Source organism: Lineus longissimus, chromosome 5 (assembly GCF_910592395.1).
Source record: "Lineus longissimus chromosome 5, tnLinLong1.2, whole genome shotgun sequence".
In the NCBI taxonomy this organism is placed as follows: domain Eukaryota; kingdom Metazoa; phylum Nemertea; class Pilidiophora; order Heteronemertea; family Lineidae; genus Lineus; species Lineus longissimus.
In genome coordinates, this window is record NC_088312.1 from 2434273 (window position 1) to 2450777 (window position 16505).

Here is a 16505-nt window from a genome sequence, read left to right on the forward strand (position 1 = left end):
AGTCACAATGAGTATTCAAACGACCCAGAAATGTCTGAGAGAACTTCAAGTTGCATATCAGGGTGACAATGGGCCCATAATGTTTGACTGGCCCCTTCTGCTAAAATAACACACTCCATGGAGGCTTTTAAAGACCAGTTCATGGCATAACTATCATGTTTTCACATGCTCTATCCTACCTTCAGCACAATTTCATCGACAGCCACACCATTGTTGACGTCGTGCATAACCTGTCCGACCATTTCACACAGGGTGTCCGAGATTGTGTTCTTCAACTGCTGCAGCCACACTTCAACGCCATCTTTCAGAGGAACCTGAAAACACCAATGTTTGTATCATCAATACTATTCATGAAAGAGCTCTGCCTGTAAGTAGGGACCCTGACTTCAGTGGCAGTCTTGGACCAAGTTGTCAATCTCGACAGCTATTGGGCCTTCATTCCCCTCCTCTGAGGACAGAAGCACAATGTGATCCCTGCCCCGGCCAAATTGCTCAACTGATGACATAATACCCACCTTTTCTTTGAGACAGAGTGACTCGCCATCCACACTCTTGACAGCCACTGCCTGCCAGGTGATCTGGGCCTCGTCCACCTCCTCTGATGGCAGCAGGGATATGTGCTGCTGAAGGTGTAGGGGAATGTTCTGGAAAGAAAATAGATATGTTGACAGAAATAACCCAAGTGTCATCACTGAGGAAAACTTGAGATGCAGAACCTTAACAGAAAGTCTTGTTTTAGAAAACTTCTTATACTAAAAGTTCTCACAGACTTTCTGAAAAATGTTTTTTCACCAATAGCTTCAAGCACATTGGAGCTGTGGTATCATGAGATGGATGATATGTTTTGTCAATTTGCTCAGTCCTATGACCGTCCCCAGATATCCTCTTTAGAGAGGTTGTAGCAGTTCACATATTGTACACAAATTTAGAGTATGATATAATCTTGGCAAGTGGACTTTGGGAACTTAAAATCTCCGTAAGTTTATGCCACAATACACAAAGCATTCGTTCTGGTCGACATTTACATGTATAATGTGTTTACCTTGCAATACCTAACAAAAGTTGAGCCAAAATTGTTAATTTGTGCAACATTAGATATATATTTTTCAAAAGATGACAATATTTTTACAGTCTCATGCAGAACAGGTGTGCGAAGATATCATGCATAAGAAGTGGAAAAATCCCAAATTTTAGCATTTTTTACCAATTTGATAAAAATTGAACAAACATTTAGTTCTTAAAAAAACTAATTTTTAAACTGAAAAATTCCTTCCATTTTTTCCAAAAAAAAATTTTCAAAAAAGATTCCAAATATCTCAGAATATTTGAAAAGACAAAGATTCTGAAAAATTTATAAATTTTCCGATTTTTAACTTTTTGGGATTTTTCCCGTTCGGATTTTTCCCTACTGGTACCTCTTCAATAGATATCACATGCAGTAGTGTAAAGTGTCTAGAGGTTCATGCAACCATTCCATTTTAAGGAGATGCAAGATAGTGAACTGATGGTATTGGTGGTATTGTCTCACCAAACTCAGTGAGGGTGGAGCCAAATTCAGGCCCACCTGCCGGGGCAGCTGTGTGTTCCAGTTTTGGCACAAAGTGACAGCTCCACCCAATTCAGCAGTGTTCAATGAGACAGCCAATACCGTAGTATCATTTACTATTCTCAAACAATAAAAATACTGCTAAAAAGAGTTGAAAAATGTTGATGTTAAAACTGGTGCAAGAGGTCTAAAAAGGTTTTGGTCAAATTGCTGAAGTAGCTAAGTTTCCGAATTACTCATTCAATCGACTGCAAAAAAGTTCATTACCGGGTACATGAAATTGTGAACTTTTCGCGATGATTATCAAGTCAGTATGAGGCTATTTTCAGCAATTTGATCAAAACCAAAATGTGCTGATTTGTTGATGAAAGTGTCTGATTTGTTCCATATGACCACTGTTTACCACTTGAGTCCCCATTCCCGAGTGTGATGTTATGGTTGGTCAGTTGGGAGTCGGCATGGCCAATACTTACTGAACCTGAGCCAGTCAAGTGGCGCTGCAATCCTCTTTTACGTTTGCCTTTTGCCTGCAGGCCACAATCACAAATGTTATAAGTCAACGTTTTAAGGATGTTTTCTTCAAGGGGGTGGTCTTTGAAAGGGACACAAATTTGACCAAAACTCCACATTTATACGATGCGAACAACAAAAATGATGTGATTTTGCATGCATGTATACCGTGGTGAGACACAGTACTTCACTGGGCGATGAATACCACCCTTGTTCGTGTGAATATCTGCTTGAAATCTTGACAAAGATGACATACCATAAAACAAATATAACACAAGCTGAGAAGCAAAATACAATCACAATACTCACCAGGAGTCTGATGTAAAATAGAGGGCAAGCAGTGTTATTAGAGTAGGAGAAAACAGGTCAAGATCATTTCACCGTGGGGGAGAGTTCATCACATTATGCATCACAATATCATATCAATCCTGTGAGAAAAACCCATGCTCATCCCAAATTTTCCAGAAAAGAACAACTGACCGCAGAAATGAGGTGAAATGAACTTGAGGTTTGAAAGAAAAGAGGTTTGAACGGAACATGACATTCTTTACACAGGATTTTTGATGAGGTCAGAAACAAATGCATGTTTACAATAGTCTGGCAATGTTCGAGTAAGCTTGGAAAAAATGGACAGCAGGTTTAGAGTGCAACACAAACTGTGAACAAATCTAACAGTTACTTACAGGTCTCGGGGTGGTACTAGTGCCTGGCTCTTTCTACAGAACAAAAGGGAGGTGCATGCAGCTGATGAAGATGACACAAGAATCGGGAAAGGAAGGGGAAATGGGAAAGCAGAACAATTGCCTGCAACAAAAAGTGTTAGTCTGCGAGGGTCAACTCAGGTGCCTACGATCAAAATCGGTTATTGCTGCTGATGCAATGAATATCAATTCGACCTATTTTGCAGGAAAAAGGACTTTTGGGAGGATGATAAAGAGGTTGATTGGAGGGTAGACAAGGAGGGATTAAGAGACAACTACTATGATCTTCAACATACTGTTACTGAACAAGCCATGTAGACAAGGAGGGATTAAGAGACAACTACTATGATCTTCAACATACTGTTACTGAACAAGCCATGTAGACAAGGAGGGATTAAGAGACAACTACTATGATCTTCAACATACTGTTACTAAATAAGCCATGTAATTTTGAGGGAGGTGAAGATGATTTAGACAACATTTACCAAGGTCAACTACCAAGCAGAAATCGCTGATCAAAATTGATGTATTTGGTACTGATAACTACAAGTAGCTTTCCAGTAGTTTAAAGATAGGGTTTCAAAGAAGCTGACACGACATATGCACAGCACATCGAATGCACAGTCGATGACACATCTTTCAAACTCAAAAATAATGCAAGTTCGTGGAGCTAATTGGTACTTTTCCAATACTAACAAATAGCACTCTAGTCTAAGGGAAGGGAATCAACAAAGCTTACACTACATGATCACAGCAAATTAATCCACACTACATGTCGTGTCGCACGTCGTTAAAAAACATGACACAAACACAATGTCCTATCCTACTTACATGTATCTGTGTTAACCTCTTGTCCACCTTAGCAGGGGGAACACCCATACCATGGCCTGCAGCAGGTGATGAGGTGCTCCCTGCCCGAGATTCTGTGTTACTCCTGTCTCCTGTCCGTCTGCCTGTTGGAGCTGCAACAGATGTCCCATCGTCTAGGACTTCCAGTTGCACATCACTTACAGCAGTGAAGATTGACCTAAAACAGCACGATTCAAATTATTATTAATGTGACGACATGACTTACGTTATGCCAGGATGTCAGGTGCCTCCAAGAGCTGATGAATAACTTGCCTTATGAAGCCTGCTAAATGCCAATCAAGCTAATAGCTTAGCATCCATTGTGCTTAGACAATAAACAATGAATGAATGAAAGACCAAACGAGGCCAAGTTTGGACCAGCATTGATTATCATGATTCACACATGTCCCATGCCACTTACTTCAGGTAAGGCCTGATAGAGTCCAGGTCATTGGGCTTGCTCAACATAGCGAGTAAGATCGGATCCGAGACGAAGTAGAATCGTGGGAAGCTCCTTCGTTTACTGTCCAGATACGTCGTCAAGGATTTGAAGCAGAGTTCCAGCTCTTCGTGGATGTGACGCAGGACTACAGCCTTCGGGACTTCCCCGCCGTAGCAGCACTGAAGGACGTTACGACTGTCGTATGCTCTCTTCATCATCTTGGTCCAACCTTTGTCAATACGGGCGAATCTTTTGGCTTCTTGTGGAAGTTCCTATACAAGACAAACAGGAAAATGAGAGAAATTACCAAGGGTTCAAAATTCATCCCTCAGGCAGGGCAAAACGTCTATTACTATCATATTTTAAGGCAAATAATTTGGTAATGGGAGCACAGAAATTTTTAAGTGACAAGGCAGGAGATTGGTTGGATTGACTCAACTAACAAGGATTTAGAGGACTTTTAGGTGAACCGTCAAGGGTAAGGTGGGGTAGCCTGTATCCAAGTGTTAACTGGATGTCTGACCTATTTAAAAAACTTCTACAACTCTAATTAATCTTTGCTTTTTAGCTATCTTTCTCCAATAAGGTTTTATTATTAAACTGCCTGTTGTTAGAGCATTCCTATATAGAACCTTGGTAAGATGAATGCCAGACGAGATTCAAGGATATATCTGAGTTTAGGTAAGCTACATTTTAGGCTCTGATTTCTAAGCGTTAACGTTGATGCATTCTTTATAATACAAAGCAACCCTGTCCTCTACCAACATGAAATGGTGCTTACTTCTTTAACATCATACTGAAATCACACAAATACGAAATCATAAGAGGTAAATGTCATCCAATGGTACAAGTGTTTGGGGGGGGGGGGTAGTATACATAGGATATAATCAATTTGTTATGAAGACAAGGAAAATGTTATTTCAGAAAAAAAGAGCTATTCATACAGCATTGAGGATATGATAGCAACTTCCACCAGGATAGGAAAAACGAGATAAGAATCTCAGGGGTTACTAAAATGAATTATTCCTCTCTGCTTGGATGTTATTTCGGTTAAACATTATATTTTCAAAAGGACAGTGTTAAAAAAGTTGACAACTTCTGTTAAAGAAAACCAGCCTCGACTTAGACCTGAAAAGGATTAAATTCACTGCCACTCAAAGTAAATCACCCAATGTACACATACACTGAAAAGAATCCAGTCTTCTGGCTGAAATGTGAATGAATAACGCAAGGAATCAAATAATGCACAGGAATGCAATCTTGTCTTGTCACAATGAAACTAAAATGAAGAGAATCCAACTGAAGAGTCATTCAAACTTGAAGTCACAATCAACATCACTCTTCACTGACTTTTACGAGTTTGGCAAACATGAAGCCCCCAATTGAGCCCCCTGCCATGCGCAATATTTTTGGCATTAATTTCTCCACAAGAGATTTGAATGTCTTCTTAGCTGGGCGATTTTCCTTTGGCTGAAAAAAGTTTCATTTCATCCATACATTTCTACAAGATGTTACAAGATGAGGCACTGAACAAAGCTTTTCTGACAATCTCTTTCCTAAGAAATTTCTGACCTAAATGTAGTTATGTGCTTAAATCCGGCTCATCAGTCAAGTCATTATCATCATCATCATCATCAACATCAATGATGGTACTTTGCCTAAAGCTTCTTTCGTTTGCAGGATTCCATTTTTGTACAACAAGTCCATCGAACTCACCTTTGAGGCTGCAGAATTACTAAACACTGCCTCCAAGTAATGCCAGAGGTCCTGTACTTCCAGCCACAACTCCAGCACCTCTCCGACCTCCTTCAGTTTCTCAGCCCACGATGCAGCCTCTTCTCTCATTGGTCCAATATAACGCGACGTCAGCATCCCGGCCAATAGGGCCTCAGCATCTTCCAACTGCTCCAGCAGACGTTCCGTTGCAAGTTTCTCTAGGAAGATCGGGCCTCGTCTCTTGTAAGCTTCAAATGAGAGCACCTGAAGTGAAGAGATCAACAATGAGGAACCGGCGTTAAGATGAATGCCAGTGGCGGCGCCACAATCGATCGTACCTTCTGACGCCATGACGTCATTTTCTGGTCTGTTGACGTCGCATGAGGTCAATCACGGGAAACCATTGCGTACATTTTTGCACAGGATTTCAACAACAGAAAACGTGCCCAATAACTGGCATCGCGCATATTTTCCGCAAAATTATCTTAAGAAACTGATAACTCAATAGATTTAAAACAGGAAGATGCAAACGTCGCCGAAATCGGTCGAAAATAAGCGATTGTTTTCGGGCTCAGAAATAACATGATAATGCATTGGAAATGGAGAGTTTCGGTATGATCGATTGCAGCGCCACGCGGCGGATAAATCGTGCCGGTTCCTCATTGGTTGAAAATAGTTAAAAGCACATGTATGGACCATAAAATCAAACTTTGCATCAACTTTAGAGGCTACATAGGAGTAGATCACCCACCTGTTCAGTCCACTCCTCCTCTGTGATACGCAGCTTGACCTCCAGCTCCAGCTCCATGCTGGCACAGTGACAGATCTCTTCGATGGCAGCGCGATGCCTTGAATTAGAGAGAATTTCGATTCCTATATAGCCGAGGTCATTCATTATATTTGAATCTCTCTACCCACACACACATGTACTTTGGCCGGATCTTGCAAATTTCTCATCCCCAAATCAACTCAGAAACACAGAGCTCCTTCAAAACAAAACGGACTTTGACATTTAGCTATGAGACCCAAATAGGACCAAGATGAGCTTACTCAAATAGGTCCACAGTCCAGGGCGGCCGCTATTTCTGAAGATGTTCTTCAAACCCAACAGTCATCCTCAAATAGCGACCATCCGCGATTGCAAAGAGAAGGTTCAGTACATCAAATTGCAGGAGGAGTTCTTCACAAGACTTACTTTAGGAGACCGATATCGAGAAGATGGCAGAGTTTGAAGACGTTCGCCTCAAGTTGGAACTGGCTGCCAGTCACCTGCATCACTTGTAACCAATGGCGATTACGGATTTCCTGCAAATACAGTTACCATGGTTAGAACCTCTTTAATGTACCAAATACTGTAAAACCAATGTGCTTAGTTGACCTGTGCATTAATGCCCACCTCCTTGCTGATTATTATATTTGAATGCCTCATGCAGTTTCATCCAGGCTATCAGTCAATGTGACACACAAACATTAGGAATCGTAAGCAAATCTACAAGAATAATAACTGAAATGTTCAGAAAACACATATGAACTACACGTAATTATCAATTTATCCCTGAACTATTATGATACCAACAACACACAGGAAGAAGACTTCACTACTGAACAAACCATGAAGGATACATGTTTAAAGTACATGAATACGTCATGGCAACCCTAACATGCATCTAATAGACCACTCAGAACATGAAATTAAGAGGTCATGCAGTGACGTCATTCAGGCATCCATTTTGGACGTCAAGCCGTGGCCTTGACCTTCCTGACATCGGCAACAAAGTGCACCGCGAGTGGAAAACATCTTGATTGACGTCTGCCACACTTCATAACTGACATTGCTGAGTCAGCGACAAAGTGTGCCTCATGTGTCAATGGTTTAAGCCTGACGTCCAAAATGATCTCTTTTTTGAGGTGATGTCATCTGCATCTCCTCTATAGGAAAGATAAGCCAAACAAAGATCGGAGGAAAATACTGCAAAGTTTTGCAGAGCATCGTCAAGGAGACATAGCATTCTAAAGCGGGAAGTTTGATAGTAGCCATAAGTACAGGTGGTTGATGTCCGGTGAATCCGGTGAGCTAACATCACCACCATGATCAAATGACACCCCAGTCATAAAGATGACCTGAGCAGTAAACTGAAGAGAGCCTGTAGTGTGATTATCATCGACAGGTTGGGTCAGAAACATGCAGCGCAGAAAAAAAGATAGGGAGTCTGCCTCGTAGAAGCATCTGACAGGTTGGAAATAGTGAACCAGTGAAGCTCAGGTAAAAAATGCCTAATCTTCTAAACATGCACCTAGCACAACTGCTATTTGTAACAGAAACATAGACTGTGATATTGGATATGTGATTCGAGTCTAAAACAGAACGCCCCGTTACCATAAAACATTGTGACAACATTCCAAACATGCTCGTAAAACACTTACATCGATATCGTACCGTTCCTCGCGCTGCGTAAGAACACATGTCATGTTTATAGATTTCAAACTGGTTTCTTATTAGATTTGATGTCTTGTCACTTTCACAACAATGCATAACCCAGTGATAGTAGATTAGCTGTGGCCATTGTTTTGCCGGTAGCCTATACCACAAGCATAACCTATGAATTCCCTGATACCCAAAGATTTAAGAACAGCTAGTGTTGTTAAGAAAAAATTTCAATATAAATCAACTGCAAATAAAAGATTTTATTGAAAAGAGAATGAGTATTGTTAAGGATGAAAACAATGAAAGACATTACAGTGCAACCACAATAGATTTTATTGCACTGATAGACACTATTCATTTTATCTTAAAGTAAACAATTTTGGCCACTGGAGTGCAAGTTGATGTATGCTCAGTGCACACAGATGTATGCTCATAATGTACAGTTATGTCATATTTGGCCAGTTATGAAATTGTCAAATCACCTCAACCAAACTATTTCACAAAACAAGGATTATTCAATATTGATGTGTTCGGTTAATTTGCTTGAAAAATGCTGAAAGTGATTAAAATGCACTGTAATCCCTTTGAACGTGTGTTAATGTCGAGGTTTTAGATCCATATTACCTATCATGTGTGCATGTGTGTGTGACTTACCACATCCTGAAAATGGACCATGATGTTAAAATATGTGCAGAATGGCAGTCCCACTCATGTAAGGCAATCTAAGTTAATCACAAGTAACTTTTAACCACTTCGCCACAAGGCATTTTCGGCACATTCTTCACACTACGACAGACTGGTATTGCAATCTCATGACGTCATGATACGAGATGCAATGCATAGCATGACGTCATTGCATTGCAGAAGTCTGTACGTGCTTCATGATACACTAGACTGCGTAACTAGTCCATTCCGGCAAAATGGTTATGGTATATTGCAATACATACAAGAACTTGGGGTTAACATTCAGGAAATGTCATATTTAAGGGACCTTTTGTTTAGGGGGCTTGGGTAACATCAGCCTTCAGGGGAAACAATGCAGCAGTCAATGTGAACCCTGTCCTACCCTACTCAGCCAATCAATGCCATGGCGACACATATCAGATATCAGGGATTGACGGGCAGAAAATCAACCCCAGGGTTTACACTGGCTGCTACATAACTGAAGGGGAAGGGGAAGGGGAACCTGCAGACTTCTTTCAACTAACTGTCATATTCTGTATCATTGTGTCTTCATCGGTAACGAGGTCATTTAGTTTTGGCTGAAACAAAAATCATTCAAGCAACTTGTGGGGAATGTCAAGCAAGAGTTAGATTTTTTCTTGAAGTCTGACTGGCGGCTGGAGAACATGATTCGCTTAATCTCAGCTTTCCCATCTTGCAGTTGGCCATCATGTTCACCAACTTCAGATCACACACAATCTATGAAGATATTATCAAATTGTGATTATCAAAGATAATGTGACCCTTTGGTAAACATCAAATACTTCTACATTTCGATTATTGCAGAAAGATCAAAAACTTATCAATCAAACTGAAAAATACCTTTGATGCTAGTCTCTGCAGCAGGGGGAACACATCTAGATAATGCTGTATGTTGGCCTTCATACCATTGTATGCCTCCCAGTCCTTCAGCTTACTAGGCAAGGCCAGGCACTCGTCCCAGAAGCTTTCGACCTGCAAAAGAAATAGATTTAGTTGGTTGTATGTACTACTATGCATATGATACAACTGGACAATGATCTAAAACAGCTATTTCTGAGTTTGAGAAGACACTTGTTGCTGAACTATCTTCTTACGTTGGACGTAACCCAAAAGATCAAATCAAGTCAAAAGATCCCAGCCAACTTTTGAATTGTTGAGTTTACATTGTACATCATGTGTAACTAGACCTCGATGCAGCTGTGGAGTACCTGTATGCATTAGGAAATGATGCTAGTTCTAAGGATTACTACGCCATGATCCACGGTGCACATCTATGATGGATTGAGTATTGAGCAGTTGCAGGCAACTGATGAAGGGGACGATGCTGGACAAGCTGGATGGATGCTGTTTAGCCCCAGTGCAGAGACCGCTGGAGTTGCAAGAGGGGTGTTGACACAGACGGTTTAGGACCGTGATGCCTGGAGGGATGTGGTGGCACAGTTGACATAGAAATGTCAAGGTGTAGGAGCGAAGGAGTGAGTGCACATCTACAAACAGTCATACTAATTAGTGGTAGTTTCAACAACTGGAGTCAATTTTTGCAAATTTGCATGACCCTATCTACCCCACATGCTTCAAACCCTTTAATCCAAATATGACCAGCGCTATCTATTGACAGAGCAAGTCACATCATCAGTGATCAAAAAATGAAAGTACATGAAAAACATCAGCTGTACTATGACTTTGGCAGAGGATTAGTCAAATTGAAGTATAAACAAGCTTTGTAAAGAGTAAATTTTAAAAAAAAGGTTATTTTCAAATTCTTTAACCCTTCATAAAAACACCTGACATGCTAATGTAACAAAAAGATCGTATTTCCAAACACACTATAAACTAAAATAGACAGTCAAACACTGTAAGTCCACATCAATTCTAGCTGGGCATGAGCTCATCAGTTAACCATGTCAATTTCATGAAATTTTAGGACCAAATCTTTTCTACTCTTCTCAGCATTTCATTGACTCAGAAATGTTTTTATGCTTTTTGCAGCCTGAATGTCAAAATAATGTGGACCTACACAATCTGGACGGCCTTTAAACGGACACATGCTACAAACCTGATAAGACGGAGATTCCTAGAAATGTGCAAGTTGGACAAGTTAACAAGTGAAGAGTGGACACAAAGTGACAAATGTAGGATACTGGTGTTTGTTGGTGAACAAATGTGATGTTAACCAAATGGAAGCTCTTATTTGGCAAGATTTTCTCAATACTACCAAACACTCGATCAATTTTGGATCCACTGAATCATATAGTTTCCCAAAATATATCCCCGGACTTCAGTTTTAAGTACGATGTGCATGTAGTGTTCAGATTTGTGTGTATATGGGTGTTACAGTGCAGAAAACACATCATACATGTAGAGGTTTGCTGCAGTTGACAATTAGTTTGGTACCTTCCCTTCCCAAAACATCAATAAGATATGTTAATCTTAATGGACATGAACAAGGGTCTTTGCTTCCATGCAACAGCTTATCAAGAAGTGCTGAAGACAACAGTAGCGGGAAGAACTCAGAGACAATGCAATAGTAAAGTCAAGTGATTGGCGTTTTTGAAACAGTATCTCCAGATCATGGACTCACCTCTTTTGATGAATCCTCCAAATCGACGTCTGCCCAGAGTGTATCCCGGAAATGTTGATCAAATTTGATGTATTTCTGGTAGAGTCCATAGAGCATACCGAGCAGTTCCAATTCCTACAAAAATAAAAGATTGTGAAATATGCCCTTGAGCACTATCTCGCGACAGAAATACCCTACCCTCTGCTGTAACTCACTCCAACACACACTTAACTAAAAGCTAAACTATCCGCCTAGCTTCAAGCAGACTGAACCCAAGTCATGTTTCAAAACATTCATCATTCAGCAAATACAGCTTCCGAGATAAAAGATCAAGACTAGCTGATGATATCAGGATGAATTTGAAGCAGATCAAACATATTTCATCTTATAGTTTGAATAGCCATACAAACCTCTCCCGTTCTGTCTAGCTCTGGGAACGGCTTGCAACCAATACCAAATAACTTGGAGACTGAATCCAGGGTGCGTCTCTTGGAATCATACAGCTGGTATTTGGCCTGGAAAGCATTCAGCCTCATGACCGCATCTTGGGGCGTTATACCTGGGACTGCTGGACCTTGGGCGTCAAAAGCATTTCGGAACTGGATCACTTCAACAACAAACGTCTGAAACAAATATAATATTGTTCAAGGATGAGATGACTGAATGGTGAGAGCATTAAAAAGTTCCAGCACAAACGCTTCTGTTAACAGAAGCCAAAATATAACTATATTTACCTTGACTTGTTTGTCAAGCTCCTGTTCAAATGCAGAGCGCTTCTCCTTCATTAGATTCATCCTCACGTTATCTGCCAGTTCAAGCAGCTCCTGCCACCTTTCTCTCAAAGAATCAACCTCTTCAACTTCATTCCTCGGCAGACGCAGCTCAAACTCCCTAAAGGAAAAAAAGCATTGAATGAACCACATTCAGCAATGAAGGTAAAATAATCGGAGAAAAATTCATCATACCAAAAACCAAATACTGTTTCTACAATTTCTTTCAAAACAATTTGTGAATTTCAGCAGTTGACCAAACCAAGCCCAGGATTGCAAATGGTAATGCTGAGGTCTCTCTAGCTATATGATCCCTACCTTAGTTTCAAGTACATGTTCTCTGTCGGAAGGTATATTCCATCTATCTTGTTCTCCATGTCCCGGAGCTCCTCAAGAAGGTGTAAGGTGCTGTTGAGCTGGTCCAGGTTGGCCACATTCAGCTCCAAGCGATTCCTGACATTCATTCGATACAGGAGGGCAGCATCCAGTTTTCGCTGAAATAAGCATATAGAGATCTTAAAGAGTTTAAAAGCCAATGGGATAGACTTTTGATAGATGTTGGTGAAGTATCATTTAATATCAAATCCTTCATCTCAGCACAGCCTACCTTCGCCTCCTCATGAAGTACTGACGCATACTGTGTCTTCCATTCAATAGCAAACCCATGTAGGGCATTCTTCACAGGGTCAGTAATCAAGGCGACTGGACCGGTTGGCAGGACCGATGGAATAGCCATGACTTGTTTCTCCACCCGTAACAGCCGGTCCACTTCACGGTTCAAGATGAAGGGCCCCGGCTCTGCGCTGATGAATTCGTAGAAGTTCCCCTTGAGGTCGTCCTTCCAGAGGAAGTCGTACATCCCGAAGTGAATGAGGTGTTGTCTCATCACAGGCTGAAGATCTGAAGTAAAAAGGATTCCGCTTTGTTTAGATTTCAGTTGTCTACCATGTCCGATATTACAGTACTCGTTTTAACAAGGGCCGTGACATTATTGATACTGCAACGTCATAAAATACAGGTGCCTTTCAGTGTGATATCACTGATGATCTGTGGTGAGGCAGACGCTTCCATTTGCTTCATTATAAACGAACAAAAAATATATCGTAATTTTGTGTGCTCACCTTCGACAACAGCGCTCAGCTGATGTAGCAAGTCACCGATGGTATCATCTTGGGTGAGATTCTGGTAGAAGTTCTCCCCAATGGCATCACCACCGAGCCACGTCACACCCTTTACGACGTTCATGATGGCTGTGGCGGTATTGTCCACAGCATGCTGTACTGTGTCTAAAGACGGGTCCATTGTGATGTTGGGGATGGCAAACTTTGCTGCTACTTCAAATCTGTAGAAAATAGATCAAAGGGTGATGCCACGTGAAAATATCAGATGCAGATGACGCTGTGTGAAAATGTATCATCTGATGACTGAGAATTACCGGTAACACAAAACAGAAAGTGAAACTCTTCATGCAAAATGAGTGAAAAACACTGCACACATTGTGATAAGATCCCAAAAGGCAAGTCTTTCAAATGAAATCCGCTTTAAATCATACCATAGTTGTGAAAACCTCATATCAGAAGAATGAAATGAACATGATAGAAAATAGTTCACTCTTGACTGAAAAGAAAATGTCCTGGTCTGTGAAAATTCAACAATACAACTGATGCTTGAATGTGTGGCAATCTAAAGAACCTTTTACTTACAATTTGACACTCGGGTCATTTACAGGATAACTAAAAAACAAAATCTCTTTGGTTAAAGTCCTAAAACAGTTTTCCCTCCAGAATTGTTTTCGATCAAGCATTCGTCTTTTCACAGCAATAAGGCCCTTTGGTTGGGTTAGAGGGGTGAATTTGGTCATTGGGACCACCCAATCCAGTGGTCGTGGTCTGGGTGCTGGGGTGGTCATGTTACTGGGGCCTTGTAATGGTAATTAGAGAGGAAACCATTTGGGACCGGCGATTCCTGGTCGTCATAGCGGGGTTCCACTGTATTTTTGTTTCATATCATTAACAAACTGTAAAACGTAGAGATTTTACAAATCAATGATATGGTTTTCTCACCTCAAATAAGTCACTTCATGGGTCCTCTCCGTCGTCCAAGACATGTCTGACAAAACCGACAACACAGACAGTGGTCGACTGGTGTCCAGTTTGGCAGACAATATTCGCGCAGGGGTACGGGTGGGGGAAGGAGTGCCTCGGCTACTGTGCTCGGAAAATACGCCCACGGTCCTTACAATGTCGTCATCACAACCACAGGATTCTGCGATCGTGACGAGTGAGCGACAGGTGGCTGTCAGGATAGCCCGGTACAGCTCACTGCAGTAGAAATCTGGAAAAGTATTGAACAGTGTGATGTTAACAAGGTACACACCAATCACCAAAATGGTTCAAAGATGATGCTGGAGTAGGTTGGGACGTGTGCCAAATGCCACTGCCAAACACATTCTAACTTTCCTTTTTCGTACTTAGTCAATGACAAATACAAAAAAAAAAAATTACAGTACTCGTTTTAACAAGGGTTGTGACATTATTAATACCGCAATGTACGCTTACTCAGTAACTCAGCAATGAGGTGGTCCTCCTTGGAAGTGTATGATGAGAGTTGTGTACCAGCTCTGGTGGGGGCCTTGGAAAGCTCCTTGTTACTTCTTAAGAGCTCTTTGTTGGACTTCTCACCAGGTCCAATTGGTGTGGGGATTGCACTCTGAAAACACATCCACAAAATATTGAACCTCAATATTTTCACTTTGATTTAGATGATTTGAATAACCCTAACCTTCCATTTATTTCGTACTGCAGCCTACTTCCCCTACCCCACTGTAGGCGAATCATGTTAGTACCTTCACAACCTGTAGATGGCAGTACTGCAGTATTAGCACCGCCAACTTCAACCACTTGGTTGGTTTAATGACTTGTTTTTAGACAATTTGTAGGGCAACCCAAAATGTTTTCTGCATGGAAAGGGTTGCAATGACACACTACTCTAACACTCATTAAACTGAAATGCACGTTTGGACAAACTGTGGACCTGATGTAAAGGAGATTGTGTGTGTTAAAATAACACGGCTAATGATGAGGAAGATAGTGTACCGGGTATTAGTCACCAACAGGGAAGGGAATTGGTTAGAAGAGATATTACAAACGCAGCTTTAGATCGTAAGATTCATAGCTGATGTCATTTGGCAGGATATTCTTAGACACCTTGGTGGCAATAAAGAGTTCTTGACTTTGATTACAAATTTACTTTGTGAAACACACAGAAAGAAACCAACAGTTATTAAAACACCGAATATCATCATCACAGACGGGTGAAAGTGAACCAAACTCAATCGGATGTTAATTTATTTGAATGTGAGGAGATTTTTTGGTTGAAATGATTGGAAAAACATTGAGTGTATACCAAGAGGCACTCGCCACTGCAAACACTCTGAAACACAGTAAGAGAATATCACTCATCACTCATAAGTATCAGTGCTTCAGACTGTCTTGTATCACCAGCTTAGATAGGGACAGATCAGGAAGAAAAGAATTTGGTATAACATCATGCTGTTAAACCTGCCACGTTATTCGATTCTGATTTCTACCAAGGTCGAGCTTTTAAACATATTGGTCAGTTTCGCTTCTATATGTGACTCGCTCTACCAAAACTAGGCGCTTGTCGCATCTGAACTCGACAGGTTGATACGGACTTGTTGTTCATTTCCCTATTGTAGACCTTTTGTGAAATCTATTACAAACTGATTTGGTCACATTTCACAAAAGGTCTACAATAGGGAAATGAACAACAAGTCCGTATCAACCTGTCAAGTTCAGATGCGACAAGCGCCTAGTTTTGGTAGAGCGGGTCACATATTCATAAAATTGTGAATTTACTCTGATTTATCCGACACTACTGAGACGTTCTGAAGCACTGACGAATAATAATTTATATACATCTATTTCAGGGTGTATATCCTCCAGACGTAGATTGCTACGGGATTTCTCGAGCTGTATTTCACGTTCCATGATTTTGACTACATCACTAAGCTATGAATGAAGAAGATAGATAAACATTTATCAGTAGCAGGAAAATAGGGCTGGAACTATTAAAGGGCCTAACACCGAGGAGTAGCGAGGAGCTGCAAAGGAAGGTTGGTTAGAAGGAAAGGGAAGGATCAAGGAAGGACCATACACCAGAAAGAGTACAGGGATCTAATGCAATGTATTTGCTGGTTTTTTTTGCTGTACTCAAACTTTTTTTCATGTATAGACCCCAATTTTCAAAAGATTAGAGTTT

General features: G+C 40.9%; 1 protein-coding gene across 4 annotated transcripts in view; it reads right to left on the bottom strand.

The window, feature by feature from the left end:
* LOC135488785 (uncharacterized) overlaps positions 1–16505 on the bottom strand; it is a 48378-nt gene that overhangs the window by 23912 nt on the left and 7961 nt on the right. For 2 of the 4 annotated variants that reach the window (XM_064773625.1, XM_064773624.1), the window contains exons 17-32: positions 14783–14933; positions 14288–14558; positions 13346–13566; positions 12832–13124; positions 12543–12718; positions 12189–12345; positions 11865–12077; positions 11476–11589; positions 9735–9866; positions 6960–7069; positions 6516–6612; positions 5765–6028; positions 4028–4320; positions 3589–3784; positions 516–644; positions 180–314 (exon numbers count right to left, since the gene is read on the bottom strand). In XM_064773625.1, coding sequence (XP_064629695.1) covers positions 180–314; positions 516–644; positions 3589–3784; positions 4028–4320; positions 5765–6028; positions 6516–6612; positions 6960–7069; positions 9735–9866; positions 11476–11589; positions 11865–12077; positions 12189–12345; positions 12543–12718; positions 12832–13124; positions 13346–13566; positions 14288–14558; positions 14783–14933 — 2952 coding nt within the window. Of the gene's footprint in view, positions 1–179; positions 315–515; positions 645–3588; positions 3785–4027; positions 4321–4829; positions 4845–5764; positions 6029–6515; positions 6613–6959; positions 7070–8188; positions 8213–9734; positions 9867–10950; positions 10969–11475; positions 11590–11864; positions 12078–12188; positions 12346–12542; positions 12719–12831; positions 13125–13345; positions 13567–14287; positions 14559–14782; positions 14934–16505 lie in introns of all 4 variants that reach the window. The other 2 variants (XM_064773622.1, XM_064773623.1) reach the window with 2 other exon arrangements.